The sequence below is a fragment of the Argiope bruennichi genome, chromosome 1, assembly GCF_947563725.1.
Source record: "Argiope bruennichi chromosome 1, qqArgBrue1.1, whole genome shotgun sequence".
Lineage (NCBI taxonomy): Eukaryota > Metazoa > Arthropoda > Arachnida > Araneae > Araneidae > Argiope > Argiope bruennichi.
In genome coordinates, this window is record NC_079151.1 from 48240539 (window position 1) to 48257201 (window position 16663).

The window sequence follows — 16663 nt, forward strand, 5'->3', positions numbered from 1 at the left end:
ATTTTTCCAGTTTCTAATTTGTGAAATTTCATGCTACAATAAAGAAATGAATGATTTGAATAATTAAAAAAAAAAAAAAAATGTCTTCCCGTTTAACTCAGTGCAGCCGTTTTGATTTTCTTCAAAAATTCATATTTAATTTATGCTGCATTATCATCTGAGAGTATGCATAATTTGTACTTGCTGATATTTGGCCCTCCTTCCCAATAAAACGCCAACAGATGAAACCGTAAAGCAGCCGTCTTAACGAAATCTTGGCAATTTATACAAGATATATGTAGCTTAATCAGAAAAATTGGCAAGTAAAACAGTCACCGTAAAAAAAAATATGAACCAGTACCGTATAATTTAATGCCCTAAATTCAAGATTATAAATTTGCTTATTATATTTTTTTAAAGTTATGCAATATATTTGATGGATAGATTTGTTTTCAAAATTTTCTGATAACTTCCATTGACACTAAGAGTAGAGTAGAATATATCAGATTGAACTAAATGATTTTAAACTGAAAACTTTTTTTATTTTTTATGTCAGATATGCATTTGTAAATGTACCATGCATTAACATAAAGAAACAAGAACAAACGTTCTGTTTAAACTTAGGGTGTGACAACGCTTCAGGGTTTTTTTTCTTTCTTTTTATTATCGTTGGACACGAATGAATTTTATGGCTTCAGTTATGACCCAAATGTAGAACATCAGATGAATTGTTTTTTTTACATTTGCTTGATAGTAATAATAACAACAGCAAAAGAGAATGTGCTTTTTTTGTTGTTGTTGATGTTTGGTTTGAACAACCTATCTTTATTTAATTCTTAGTAGAAATGCAAAATCCAATGCTTGATATAAGTGAGGGAGCTATCAGAAAGATAACTCTACAATATTTTTTAATGTTTGAAACGCTTTTTGTGTAAATTTATTCGTTTTATTGTTCAACTAATCAAATTTATTTTACTTTTCACTGTTTGTATTTGACAAAATTCAGGAATTCATAAAAATTCATTTCATAAAATTCTGCTTTTTTTTGTTTTTTGTATTGAAACGCCAGTCTGGTATATATTTACGCTAGACGTATTTCATTGTGAAAATATAATAATACTGGTTATATAAAGTCAATCAAATTTAAAATAAAATAAAAATGTTTTACTTCAACGAAAAAAATTATTTTCAATGAAAAAATGCCTTTTAAATTAAAATTAGTATTGTTTTTCAGCATAAGTGATGTTTGTTAAGCATAAATATAATGGAAAATTTGAAAACTTGTTAAATTCGATTTACGTGATTATGAACATTTAGCATTTATTAAAGGATTAAAATGTTAAAGTAAGCACTTTTGGTTGCGAAAAAAGAAAAGAAAAGAAAAAGAAGGCTTTCTCGGGAGAAATAACATCCTCCGTGTATTTAATTTTAACATTGTATAAAATTTTAACTAGTTTTTTTTTCTCCTCTAAAAAGAGTTTAATTTTAAATTTATTTAATTTAAAAAAAATTAAATGCATGTATTATTCGTAATTTTTTTTAAATAATTTTTTTTTGTAGTGAGGCATTTTTTTTTTTGTAATGAGGCATTTTTTTTCTCTTTAATTTATCTTAATCAAAGGCTGCGAAAGGTAAATCAGCCGCCGTTAAAACATTATTTTTAAAACATTTATGCATTTAAAATGTGAAACATTTAATTCTTCAAGGTAACAGCCGACATCTTCACATTAATTAACCTCTTGCGTAACTTACTTAAAAATTTAAATCCCTTTTTATTTAAATCACTTCAGTTTTATTTTTTGTCCAGTGTATCAATTTGATTAAAATGTCCTTTAACGCCTTCGTATCTTAAAGGTTTTATATATCCTTGAATCATAGCGTCCATTCCATTTGTGGAAGGAACCCACTCCCCCGTTTTCTCTACACTTCATTTTAAAAGCAAAAATAACGAACGCGCTAAACGTGGGTGTCAAACATTTCGCAATCTCAGAAGTTGATTCGGAGGTTTTGCGATTCATTCATTCGTTTGCACAGGTCAGCGTTGTTTAAGTGAAATTAAACTTCTGTTCTACATTCACATCTGCGATTAGATTATCGTTGTTTTTTGTTAGTGCTCTGCTATTTTTAATGGAATTTGATTGTTATGGATATATTTAGCATTATTACTTATATGTAGCCTTGGTAAGATTTCCGAATTGGTAAGTTTTTGATTTTTCGTCATTTAAGTGAAGGTTAGCTGTGACATGTTTTGAGTGTGTTGATGCAGGTATATTACATGAACTAGAAACTTTCATGTTGCTTACATGAATTTACTATCGCTTCCAGGTATAGTTTGTTCGTTTAAAATCTTTTAAGTAAGCATTTTGAAGATGAAATGATTGATTAACGGATATCAATAGCAAAATTCTAATGCTTGGTTTTTAAACGAATTGTTTGTTGTAACAAGGACTTTCAAATTTGAATTGTAAATTAAACTTTTCACATTTATTGAGTAGACAAAAAAATTTTGCAGATTTTAGACCAATGAAATAGATGTTTCGAAATTTTTGTTTACTGAGATTTAATTAGCTATATCTATCTGTAAGAACAAATAAATGGTAACTAACAAAGTAAAAGTTAAATTACTTTCAAATAATGCTCTTATACTAAACTAAAACCCTATTGTTATAATTATTAATGTAAATGATATTCACATCACTATGAAAGCTTACTTCATATTTTCATTCAGTCTTCCTAAAATTTATTAAGTCGTTTTGTATCTAGATTGTGTTGTAATAGCAATGTCGCAATTAATACTTCTTGTTATATAATATAATATAATATAATGTCATGCTGTAGGAGGATCGTTAAAATTTTTCGTTTTGTTGTATGTATGGAAACCGTATTTATCTGTGCCGTTTTTTAAACAGGTTAATTGTGATTAATAAAATGGCTTCCTTTTATTATTTATTTATGTGCACACCTGACGAATTTTTTTTCTATCAATAGCAGAATGGAAAGAATGTATATTAAGTTATATCATGAGTATTGAAATTGCAGAATTAGAAAGAAATGGGCTGTTTTAATGAGTATTGATTTATATAATTATCCAATTTTAACTTTAATTTGTCTTGGCCTAATAGTAATATTCAATTAAGATTTCGCTATATTCTTTTGGTGAATTTTTATTTACATACAGTATTATCTTACATTATTATCTTCTTTTGCAGTGCTTTTTTTATTCCTTCAGATTTTTGAAACTCTATTTAAATGATTTTTTTATTTACTCTTTCCCCTTATTTACATTACTATTAAAAATTAAAAATGCTATTAAAAGTTGGTAATAATGTATATTGAATATAAATTCAAAAACAAATATTTTTGTTTATCAACAATGCTGCAGAATTAAGTTTCTTCAATAAAGGTGTTTAATTTTAATTTAAGTATAAATAATATAAAATATTCTGTATTTGTATATGTGAATGTGAGTGATTTGAGTGAGAATATGAAAATGATGATTCGAAGGGGAAAATATTAAATGGAAGATAAATCTACCATTTTAAAGAAACTATGATTTAATCGATATCACTTACAGACAAATTTTCTCCTGCTAGTTCAACCATACCAAAACAAAAACCAATAGCCGGCAGCCATGAAAGTGGTATTGAAAATAGCCCTTCCCAGCTAGAGGTAATGTTTTTGTCATCAAATCAAATCCACCGAGAAAAAAAGAAATTCGCCCTACGCCTTAGCATTTGAGCACGCAAGCCCCATCCTTACGTCAATCAATTCCTGCCCTGTCACGCGTCCAAATTAATATTGCACGATCGTATTTCATACGCTAGAAACGCGTCTCTCCCATCTCCTTCCTATGTAAAAGCACTACACCCTCCTATTGACTGTGTTCCGCGTCTCCCCCACCCCGCCATATCCAGCCAAGCCTATCACACACTCACAGTTGGACCATCGACTAGATCCGCTGCCTCTCCTACAGCATCCAATCCAGAGGAGGAGAGGTGTAGCAGCAGTGGCTTTGCCGAGTTTCCTGTCTGCTAGCGCGGCTCAGGATGTATCACGGCTGTGTGGCGGCTCGCCTCTGCTTTGCTTTTTTGGTGGTAGCGTTTGTCCAACGCCCCGTCCAGCGCTGCTCCCAATGAGGAGCATGTGGGAAGTAGCTGAAACAATAAGATTAAGTCATTAGCGTCGTGTTGTGTATGTATGTGTGCTGGTAAAGAGTGTGATGAACATGCAGTGCAGTTGCCATCGTCTGTCGCAGATTATTATTCTTCACTACAACTATGTTTCCTCGTTTCAGCAGCAACAAGAAGAACGCTTCGTCCATCGGCCGGTCGGAGAGCTTCCGTCAAACGGTAAGTTTATTTATAGTACATTGTTTGTATTTATGGGTCTTCGCATGCGTCTGACAGGGCGAGGGCTTAAATTGTGATCAGTGTGCTTTTAAACGCCCATCGAGCAGCAGTTCATTAAGCTACTGTCTCTCCATTTTGTTGTGTCTAAGCTACTCATTTGTTGTTGCCTTCGTATTGATTGAGCTGTAAATAAACCCGAGTGATATCAGTGCATCCTGGTTTATTTTGATTTTTATGAGGTTTAAGATTTACTTATGTACTTAAGCGAAACGAACTATAATTGATTTTAACAGTTTAATCAATTTATATTATATAAAATTTAAAAGTTGTACATTTCATATGAAAAATAAAATTTCTTTATTTAGCTTGCCATTTGCAGAACAGTTACAGTTCTTAGAAGAACTAACTCTCTTTTGTTTGAAAATTTGATTTTTATTAAATTTTCCTGTTTTTTAAAATCTGAGAGCTATAATAAAGTTCATTTTAACTATAATAATGATCCATAGATATAAATGAAGAAAAAATATTCATATAAAATTTAAATGGAAATGTTACTACTCATTTTTTTAATCAACTCCATTAATTCTTATGAGTAAAATAGTAGAGTTGTTAATATTTAGTTGTGATTTAGGAGGTGTAAGATTTACTTATGAACTTAAGCTAAATACACTGTTTTGAATTTTAATAATTTAATCAATTTATAATATATAAAAGAAGAGAAGTTGTTCATTTCATATGAAAAGTAAAATTTCACTAATTTAGCTAGTTTTTTGTTGTCTTGGAAGAGCTGTCTTTTGTTTGAAAATTTGATTTTTATTAAATCTTCATGCTTAAAATCTGAGAAATATTATAAAGTTAATTTTACTATAATAATGATTCATGGATGCAAATGCAAAAAAATCTAAATGGAAATGTTACTATTATTTTTTTAAAAGAAATTAAGCCCCTTAGTTCTTATGAATAAAATGTATAATTGTTAATATTTAGTTGTGATAAAAATTTAATTTTCATAATTCTTTTAAGCTACTTTTTGAGTGTTACATAAATTATATTAACATACTTATTTCTTAGTTTCAATTAAAAATAAGTGTCTTTATATAAATAAGCACTTTTAATGAATTTATTAATGTAGTTTCTATATGTAATATATTAAATTTTAAATGCCTTTTAGCTAAAATACTTATGTACTGTAAATGCATATGTATTATTTAAAATAGATGCTGTTAAATGTTTTTTTTTCCCATGTTGAATTTCCCTCCTTGCTTTCAAAATTTGAAAACAAATTGTAAGCAATTAATAATTAAATGGAGTAAAGTAGTGTATTTAAATAGTAATTAATATCGATTTATATTTTAAAATGTGGAGGAAACATTGTTGTAACTGAATATTTTAAAATAAAGAATAGAAGTGAATTCATTAATGCAGTTTGTTTCCATCTTTTTTTATTGTTTCCAAATTGAGTTTTTATTTTTGTGAGTTGGTAAAGTATTTTTTACCCCCAAAATAAATTAATTATATTTGATATGATTTGAAATATATATATATTGCTTCTTCGTACCTGAATAAATAAAATAAACTTGCATGCACAGTGTTTGAATGAAGATATACAGAATAAATTAAATTTTCTAATGAATATTAGAAAAGTTTTGTATATCCATTTGCTATATTTTTATTGTATGGCTTAATTTCCAGTTGGATGTAGTTCTGAGTACCTATTAAGTACCTATTATTTTATAGATTTTGTGATAACTATTAGAAACTACATCTTAGAATGTGTGGTTTGCCATGTTGAACAGAATAAACACCAATTCAATGCATTACAGATGATTCTTAATCCAATAATTAAAAATAGAAACAAAGTGAAAACATTACATCTCAAAATATAAAAAAGATATTTCTAAATTAGTCAGTCTGAAGAAATTCTTTGTAGCATGATACTTTCTGAAACTTTTATGAACGTTTCAGAAAATTATATTTTGAGTCATAAGAACACATTATACATTAACATTCATGTATTGTATTAAGAAGTAGAATAGAAAAAAAGAGCCATCGAAATTCGTTTTTCCTCCGATTTGTTGGATGCCGAAAACGGGAATTTCCGAGCGGCTGTCGGCGGTTAGTCTGTATAGGAACCGAATCGAGCGCGGAAGTTTTTGATTAAATTTTTAGAAATGCAGGCGCTATTATTGATCCATAGCGGAAGAGAAAGCGTTACCCAAAATCCGTTTCCCTTGCGAATCCATCCAAACCATTATCGAGCTGCAGTTCCAAATCAGTGGCTATATATACAGAGACGTGACCTTCACAAAGGTAGCTAAAGCAAGATAGGTGTTGTGGAATGGACTATACATTATGTTCAAAATTGTTTACATGCTTTTCGAAGCGGTATACGTTGAATACTTCATTGATTTGTTTTGTATGCCTCTAACTTTTTTTTTTATCTCTGAAATGTTTTATTGTTATTATTTTCTCAGTTTCTTTTCCCTCCCCCCATCTTCTAAATGCTTCAACAATCACAATTTTATCGAAACATGCTGTTTTTTTCGTGTGTGTGTGTGGGGGGGGGGGGTTCTATGATTCTAGTCTTACTTGGATTATATTTTTGAATTTTGAAGCGAGCTTTAACTTGAAGTTTGCTAAACATAAATATTTCTCTTAGATATCTTAAAATTACTTTTGTATTTTTGGTATCTAAGTGTTAGTGTTTTTTTTAAATACATTTATATATATCCATTATTAAATTCTCAAACCTTCTGCACTTACTGGATATAAAGTATTTTATATCTAAAAAGTTTTATGTCCGAATGATTTCATAATGGTATCAGAAAATTTGAACTTGGGAATATTTTAAAATATTATACCTTTAGCAACAAACTTGTATTATGCCTTAACTTTCTACATGTATAAAATTTACTGTGTTGATTTACTGCTTGGAAAGTAGCTAATCTTATTTTAATGTTCTCATATCCGTTTGCAGGTTCTGGTATCTGTTAGATTAATATGAAAGTTGCCAATAGAATTAAAAGTGTCGAACTAATTTTGATAATGCTTTTGGAGTATTTTAGAACATAAATTTTCAAATTATTGCGCTGTTTTCAAAATCCGAGGGAGAAATACAGGATTTTGAAAAGGCAATTGATCGATTATGTGCATCCTATGGAAAAATTCTATTTTGTATGAAAAATTTTATATTCTATTTTATTTCCTTTATTAAAAAAATATTTTTTTGTTGAAAAAGCGGAAGAATTATAATATTGCACTATGAAGCAATTTTAAAGATAATGCAGTTGATCGACTATATTTTTTTTTTCCTTACTAGAATTAATAGGCCCGTACATATTATCTCAAAACTGCTGAAATGTATATTCCTAATTTACCATATGATTTATTTCACTGAGAATAATAATATGTAGGGACTTCATTGTTTTTTTAATATCTACAGAAATCATAATTATTTAACAGGTGTATAAAAAATGTAATTGAATTCAAAAGTAAAGATAATGTTTGTTTTGGTTCATAAAAGCGCAAGGAAATTATCATTATTATTATTTTGCATTGACTACTATTAATTCATGAAAATGCATAATAATTTAAAAATATATAAATATGAATTCCTGGCTTTTGCTTGCAATGATTTATGTATTAACCTCCATAATGTCTTCTGTATTATTTTTCTTGAAAGCAAAATATTTTATTGCTTTGATGAAGCACATAAATCTTCTTCGAGATATACAAAGCGCATTTAATATGATTAAAGGCTTTTTCTTTTGTTTGTAGTAATTAGTGGGAATGACTAAGTGAAAAAAGAGTAGTAAGTTGTGTATCTGAAGTTTCAATTTGGTTTTTTTTTTTCGCAACAACTAATTCTTTGAATAGTAATTTGTGTTGTAAATATTGGCAGATAAATACAGTCTAAAAGCACCAATTAAAAATAAATTAACAATATTTATTAGTTTTTCATTTTATCCAAAACTAATTTCCAATTTTTGTTTTTCATAACCGAAATTGTTTAAACAAAGTTCAGTGTTAGTGCTATCAAAAGTCGTACAAGGGGAGAGCATGAGTTTGAAAATTGAGTTCGATATGATATTTAGTATAATGGTAGTATACATTTGGAATGTTCATTCTTGAAAATATTAAAGCGCAATAACAAGCCAATTTCGAAAGAATGGCCTCAAATTTTCAGTATTGCTTATATACTAATAAAGTCTCGCAGTTTGCGAATCCCGAATAGTATAGTGAATAAGGCGTATAGCATTCACTCGACTAGAGCGGTCCTGGGCTAGTATTTTTTTTTGTTACGTTTTTTTCCATTTGCTTAAAAAAAAATTGCTTCAAAAATTAACAAACCGCTTTAATTAGTAGGTTTAAAAAAATTTATGCGAAAATAAATATTTATTGCCCCGATTCTTGGATTATAATTTGTTTTTTGAAGAAAAGTAATTATGAATTTTTTTTTGTAATATTCAGAATTACTTAAATTAACAGTTTAAGGATGGTCTCAATTAATATGATACCCTTTTTTTGTAGAGAAAAATAAATGTATTTTCTTTTAATACTTATACTTTTTAAAAATAAATTTAAAAATATAAATACGTTTTTCTTTAAAAAAATTATTTAAATGAAATTGCAGACAATTTTAATTAATATGTAATTTTTTTATCGTTCAAAAATAAATCTCTCTCAAAAATGTTGATTCACCTAATACTTGTATCATTTTATTTTTAAGCAGGAGAAGTAATTATGTAAGTATTTAAGCAGGAAAAGTAATTATGTAATTAATAAGCAAGAAAAGTAAATGACGATAAATGTTAATTAAATTATTGACATCATATTTTTTTTTATTACATACAAGAAACCGAATTTTAATTATCGTAAAAACATTTGAAACAAGTTATATATACTTTGACATCTTGCACAATTAATAAATAATGATTATCTACAAGAGAAATATTAAACGGATCGATTAGAAAACAAATTTCATTTAACTTAAAAAAAATATTTATTTTTCTTTAGAAAGTTGGACAGCGTATCAAGCATACCGTGTCATGTTATTAAAAAGTCTGAACCATCTGCTTATGCATTTCTTATCTTAACACCTGCTTTCCAATTTTTTTTCCTCCGATTCTTTTCGGAATTAATTATTAAACGATTAATATTAAAAATGTTTGCTGATGTAATTTTTTTAATTTCATCTACTCTCTTTATTTACCGATATAAATACAGCTTAATTAATACATAAATAATAAATAATTTACTATTATTAAAATCCAAAAATTTAAAGCTTTAATGATTTTAAGGTGAAAATAGTTATTTAAATTATTTTTATAATTAATATTTAAAAATTAAATTCTAATTATAATTCAAGGACCGTATGAATAAACATAATTATTTTTCTTCTAAAATATAAGCTATAACTTATGTATTAAGAGAAAAATACATTTATTTTTCCACACAAAAATGAGTATCATTTTAATTGAAACTCTCTTTAAATTGTTAATTCAAATAATTCTGAATATATATTTTTTAAAAAAAGCGCATTCAGATTTATAATTATTTTTCTTCTAAAAATTAAATTGTAATCGATAATTAAGTGAATAAATATTTATTTTTTGCATAAAAAATGAAAAGCATATTAATTTAAACTGTTTGTCAAGTGTTAAATTAAGGTGAAATAATTTAGAAAGAAAATAAATAAATAAAAAATACTAGCCCAGGACAGAACTCGGATTTTGTGACTGCTATGTCAGCACTTCGTCAACGGTGATACAATTTTTGATCTGCCCCTCCCCCTTCCTCTAAAGTTGCTTGGCGCCTTGGCAATAGTCTTTTTTGTTTTTTTACTTGTCAATTTGGTCATAATTCGGTGTTCATCAGGCCCATACCGTTAATAATTTTTTCTCTGGTAGTATTATTGAAATGTATTAATTTTTTTGATGTATTCTTTCTTATTTATATTTCATCAACAAACCGTATCTCATTAATTTTCGAATAATCTAATTTCTTTTTATTTTCACATCGTTATATTTTTTTGAAAAAAAATTAACTTTTATAAAATGGTAAAAATTATTAATGTAATAATATATATTTTTTGAAAATTCTTTTAATTCGTAATGCGATAAGTAATTTCTTTTTGCAAGCAAGTTTGTAAGTAAGCTGTAAGTTAAGGTGTGAATTGTGAAACTGAATTGTTATTTCTTTAATTACATTTTGATGACGCATGAGTTATAAAAGATTATTTTGCACCTGCAACGATTTCTTTTATGTGATTTATTTCTCTCCTTCTCACGGATTTCGTGTAATTAAAACATGCATCGAAAATCATTATTTTCATGAGGTGTCGTTGTAAGATGTTGAACATGAATTAAAATTATTGGAATAATTAAATTGTTATTATTTCAATATAAAAGTTTTTTCATTCCCTCACCTCTGTTAAAAAGCCGATATATGTTTTAGACTGTTGAATCCATTTTATATTTGAGGGGAAAATAGGCATGATTTTTAGGTTCTTTAAAATAAAAATCTTAAAAAAAATTATGATTTAAATTGTCAAAAGATTGGGGGCAAATATCAAATTAATTTAAGCAAAATTTATATAATATATGCGAGAGTGATTTTTATTGAGAGTTGCTTAAACATATGAGTTTTAAGCTTATTAAAATGTATTAAAAACATTAAATGGCATATTAAAAATGTCCCATTTAAATTTAAATTAGCCTTTTTAAAAAAGAAACAAATGTCTTTAATCAATAAGTTGTTAGTAGTCGCTTGTTCGTGCAGTGGAGAAAAGACATTTAAAGAAGTTATTCGTTTTTAACTGCGATTTTCTCTTAAATTTCAAACGATCTTCATATTTATTTTATGCATGCTTATACTTGGAATCAGGTTCCAAAACATTGTGAAATTTTGCTGGCATGTTTACATCCTTTTTGTAAAGATATCGCTTGTTCTAAAAAAATAAAATGTTAATGTTAATTGAGTCAAGCAGAGATGGTTGAGTCATACGTTTTCTTAATTCTCATTTTTATAAAAAAAATTTCTTCTGAGATGAATTTTTGTGGAATAATTCGTAAGGTAACATATAATTAATTTAACTGTCTTTGCTTTCTTTGGAATAGCAATTTCTGTTTAAAAGATAAAGGAGTAATTAGAATCTGGAAGTCAAGTAAACGCTACTGTTTTGTGCTTTCTTTCTTAAGATATCAAATTAATTTTCGATGTTTTCGAAATGTTAAAATTCTTACAAGAGATCCATGCATTGTTGAACCCATTTGTGAATTAAAATGCGAGAAACAAAGAATTTGAATTTCGTGTTATTTGTCTGTGATTTTTTTAAATTTCTCTAACTTAAAAATAGCATAGTTGTTCTCTATAACAGATAAATGAATTTATGAAAATTTAGAAGCAAGCTGCTTGGCACGGAATATTTTAAAGAGTTTTAGTAATACCAAATTATATTCATTTCAAAAAAGTATTCTATGTTAGCTATGCGAATTTATTGAAATAAATTTTGTACTTGAGAAATGGGAAAATGAATTTTGCAAGTGAAAAAAAATCAGACTTTGTCTCATTATTACACTTATTTTTATTCCTTGGCTCAATACTTCCTGTTGATTTAGTAATCTGTCTTTACAAAAGATTATTTTTTTTCCTTTATCGAGATTTATGAATTCATTTGCCGGTTCGAAATTTTTTTGTAAATTTCCAGCATGAATTATGATTTTAAAATTTAGCCAGTTATATTATTGTGGTGGCTTTATTAATTTGCATTTGGTTTTCAGGTGCGTACATATTGAATTTATGTGTAAGATTGTTGCTTTTGTCTTCACAATGCCGTCAAATATTTTGCCTTTATTTAACTTCCAAATCATTAATGAAAATTAAATAAAATATGCATTATTAATATTGTAATATTTAAAAAAAATTGAATGTTTTCGAATTTTCTTTTAATAGTGAATAAGTAGATGAATCAAAGCTGACGCACTATATAATATGAGTTTATAAAGATCTTTTTGGAAACAATTTATTTTTAAATTCTTAGTCTGAAGACAAAATTATTTGCATAGTTTTCGCAGCTCTTTCCTGTTTCTAATTTTATAGTAATTCAGGAATTCCATTAGTTTCCATTCTTATGTATTTAAAATGAAACAAGAAACTTAAAATATTCTTAATAATTTATATAGCTTTGAACTTGAATCTCTACTTCATAATTTGGAATCGGCGATTAAACTTGAATTTACTTGAAAGATTTAAGTATTTTCGACAGAATTTAATAATTTGCAATCGGAGATTAAATTTCTAATTTACTTGAAAGATTAAAGAATTTTGAAAAGATTTTAAAATGAATGATTACTTCTATAGAAGACAATTTTTAATTAATTTATTCGCTATTTGTACCGATGTATTTAAGACAGACTTAGCTTATATATCATACAATGCTGGCATTATCTTTTATTGATCATATCTGATCAAGATTAAATAATTTTTTGAATTTCAGTTTTATTTATTTTTATTGTATATTGCAACTGTGTAAAAGAAAGTGTTTGTCATAATTTAGTTTAAAATAATTGATATATAAATATTGTCAGAATTGTGAACTAAACATGTATCGTTTTTTAAAATTTAATGTAGATAAAAGTCAAAAGATTTATAAATATACTATTCAATGGTTGTTTAAAAACATCTTCATTTTTTCCCCCTAATTAAATGAAAAAAGTCTTTTGTCTGGAAATAAGAATGTGAACTTTTTATTACTTCATTGAAATGACTGTTTTTATTCAAAAATATCGAAACTTCTCTATTATCTATCTAGGTTAGTATTAATAATAACCAGTAATTATCAGATAATAGCCAATAATAGCTTTTGGCAACCAGATGGTTTGCTGGATTAATTGTTACTGAAATTTTTAATTATGTAGGTTTCCCTTGATTGCTTTTATAGCTAAATATTTTTAAATTTAAAATCTGATGGGCCTACTAGCTCAAAAGCCTTACACTGTTCCATTCATATTAATAAGTGTTTAATCACACTAACCTTAACATATATAAAATAGAATGAAATAAAATAATTAAATTATTTCGTTTATAAATTCTTCCCCCACCCCATGAGGCTGGAAAAAATATCATTCTTTGTATAGATTATTGTCATGTTATTGTGCTTCTAAATTTACATCCATTTCAATAACATGGTGTATTCAAAATAAATAAGTTATAGGAATTAATTGAATTGTTTATGTTCAAAATAGATAAAGAAATAGATAATAACTGTAATAAAATTACCAACTTTTTTCAAGCTGATAAATGATAGAAAGCGATATATTCATTTAAAATACATATCGTCGCTTTAAAAAGTCCATTTTAGGCATATTTAAAGGCCGTTAATGTACCTACATAATTCATTGTTATTGTTAGAATTAATATGTAACTTATCTTCTGACTTATTATCTTTAACTTATTGTTCTTATTAATCTTATTTAATAGGAATTCTTTAGTTTTTATATAAGTGTTAGAATCCATTATATATAAGGGAGAAAGAAATCTAAAGAATTATAAACATACTCTTTCATTAAAATGTCATCATTAAAATCATTTTAACTTTGGTATTGTTACTGTTTTTGGTGTATTTGTAGTTTTAACCAAATTAACCTGTAATTAATAATTATTAATTAATGGCAGAGACGTTATCGTTTGAAAAGAGATTCAAATTCTTTCAGTTTTATTGAACTGAAATAAAAAATGTCTAATAAATTTTTGGTCATTTATTTATTTCTAATTTACCAGTTTTTATATATTAATCTAAGCTGTGCAAATATTATAGTTTTTGAATCCTACAGTAGCAGACTATTTGGAATGATGTCATAAGGTATAAAAAAATATGAAGTTTTTAGTTTGTAAAACGTTATGGAGGGATTCAAAGAAGTTTTAACTTTTGTCTATTAAATATTTTGAATTTCTTGCAATCAATTTATAAACGATTTATGATAAGAGAAATGCTCGTTATTTTTAATTTGTTATTTGTGGCGCATGTTTAAAATCGTGTTCCCTAAAATAATTGTTACAATTTATGCACATGGAATCGAGCCAATTTAATTAACTATTAAAAACTTTTCACTTGCGGATTTTTTTTTCTTCTAATACATGACTGCGGAATAAAACCATCTTCATCAAACAAAGGGCAGTAAGGGCAAAGGAAGGGGGAAGAAAATCTTCTCCAAGTTGATTTTTGAATCGAGTAAATGAGAATTCGTTTTTTTAATACATTACATCAATCTTTATATTGATGTAAATTATCATAAGCAAACATCAAATGCCGAAGAAATCAAATTTAAACATTTAAAGTAAGCGCTGAATAAAAGAAAAATTACGAAAACGATTAAATAATATTCCAGTTTAGAATGAGAATAATTGAAGATCCGATGGTAAGTTTAAAATAAAAATTGAAACGCCGCTTTATATTTTTTCTTGAAATTTTGCTGTTGAAAGGTAAAAAGAAATTTTAAAATATGTTCCACAAGAAAAAATTTAAATTTACTTCTTGTTTTAAAACTTTTTTTTCCTTTTTGTCATTTTTTTTATTAACTGTACTGCACTTATATGTGATTTTTGTAAATGATAGGAACGAATTGTGTTCTTTTTTAAAATTTACTGTCAACTATTTTTTCTTTTCTTTATGTGTTGTCTGTCTGTAGTTAAAAATCAGACTAGCATGAAGATGTTGGGTAAGCTTTCTCTGGCATCCTAGTGAGTTAGGAGTAGCATACTTATTCTTTGTGATATGGTAGAAAGGAAGGAAATATTTCTATTGTGTCACTTGTGACAGACATGCTTTAAAAATTGTTCAAGGACTTGGGAATCTTCCTTGGAAAAAAAAATTCTGTTACACTTTTTTATACGCATGTATTTTTTCGAAACGTCCGCACTAATGAGTTAGCGCCTTTCTGAACGTTGGTTTGTGAACCACCTCTGTAAAAAGAAAGAGAAACAGCTGCCAACAACAATGAAGCAATGATCAGCAAATGCTGCCAACTAGGTTTCCCTATTTCTTGTTTCAAAATATTTATTCTACGAGGAATATTTCATTTGATCAGTTAACAATTCATTTCATTGCTATAACTTTATTTCTTTAGTTGTGTAGGTTTTATGTGACGATTCTAAAAGCATTCGAATAAATAAATTTCTAAAATTGAAAAAGTTTTTAAAATGTAATGATACAGCAGTTGTATTCAAAATATCATCTTTAAAATAGAGATATTTGTATCATGAATGATTTAAGCTGTAAAAAATGAATATATTAACAGATTTGAGAAAGAAAAAAAGAATTAGGAAATTCGTACATTTTTGATGGTGAGTATTCAGTAACGCTTTAATTGAACAGAGAATAGTTAAATTTTTTTGTTAGATGAATATTCCTCGTATCGTCTGATACAGTTCCCCTTGTTATATATATATATATATATATATATATATATATATATATATATAATATGAGAGAGAGAGAGAGAGAGATTAATTGCTTTTTATAAATGAAACATGTGTCTTAGATAATTAGATCACTTAAATTGTGGACTTAATTTGCACTTAATTTTACTGTGTACTTTTTATTGGATTAATCAGTTTTCCTATCAGTTCTGTACATTATCTTGTTTAAAAATTACCTTCATGGTAAACTTTAGATTAGTTAATAATCTATCGTTTAGGTGTTATTAATTTTTGTAGTTCTGTCTGGTATAAATTTTTTTTTAAAAAAAATGAATAAATATTTTGGATTGCATGTCTTTGAATTGATAATTTGTGACATTAAAATTATTTTGGCTACGTTTTATATAATTTTTAAAAAAAATTATGATTTTATTAAATAATTTGGATTTTGATTTAAGTTGAAATATATGTAAGTACAAATAAAGTGTTCTTTAAATATTTTGTAACATAATTCATTTGACGAGATTGGATAGATAAAAATTTCTGTTAAAAATTCGATTTTGTTTAATTATTGAAATTTTGTTATCAGTTAATAAATACGTGTATGATAAAAATTATTAAAGGTAAAAAAAAAATTAAGTTTTGATATTTCTAAATCAAATTTAAAATTCTGTCTGTTAATTTTAAAATTTCATCTATCATCGTAAAAATTTTTCAAGTGCCCAGATTTCAAATGACGAATTAAAAAAAACAAAAAACATTGAAACAAAAGTAGAAAAACTTGGCCTTTATTGGGCAGTGATCGAATGGATAAATACCATATCTTATTTTAAAGCACATTTGAATAAAGGAAATAGATTGAAGTCTTGATAGTATTTCGCTTTACACGAAGAGTTGAAAGAGAAGAGAAAAAAAAT

The 16663-nt window shown here is 26.7% G+C and overlaps 1 protein-coding gene across 4 annotated transcripts in view; it reads left to right on the plus strand.

The window, feature by feature from the left end:
* Positions 1–16663, plus strand: part of LOC129972634 (rho guanine nucleotide exchange factor 12-like) — a 98694-nt gene that overhangs the window by 41537 nt on the left and 40494 nt on the right. For 3 of the 4 annotated variants that reach the window (XM_056086962.1, XM_056086882.1, XM_056087116.1), the window contains one exon: positions 4274–4328. In XM_056086962.1, the coding sequence (XP_055942937.1) occupies positions 4274–4328 (55 nt within the window). The remainder of the gene's footprint in view (positions 1–4273; positions 4329–16663) is intronic. The other variant, XM_056087039.1, reaches the window with a different exon arrangement.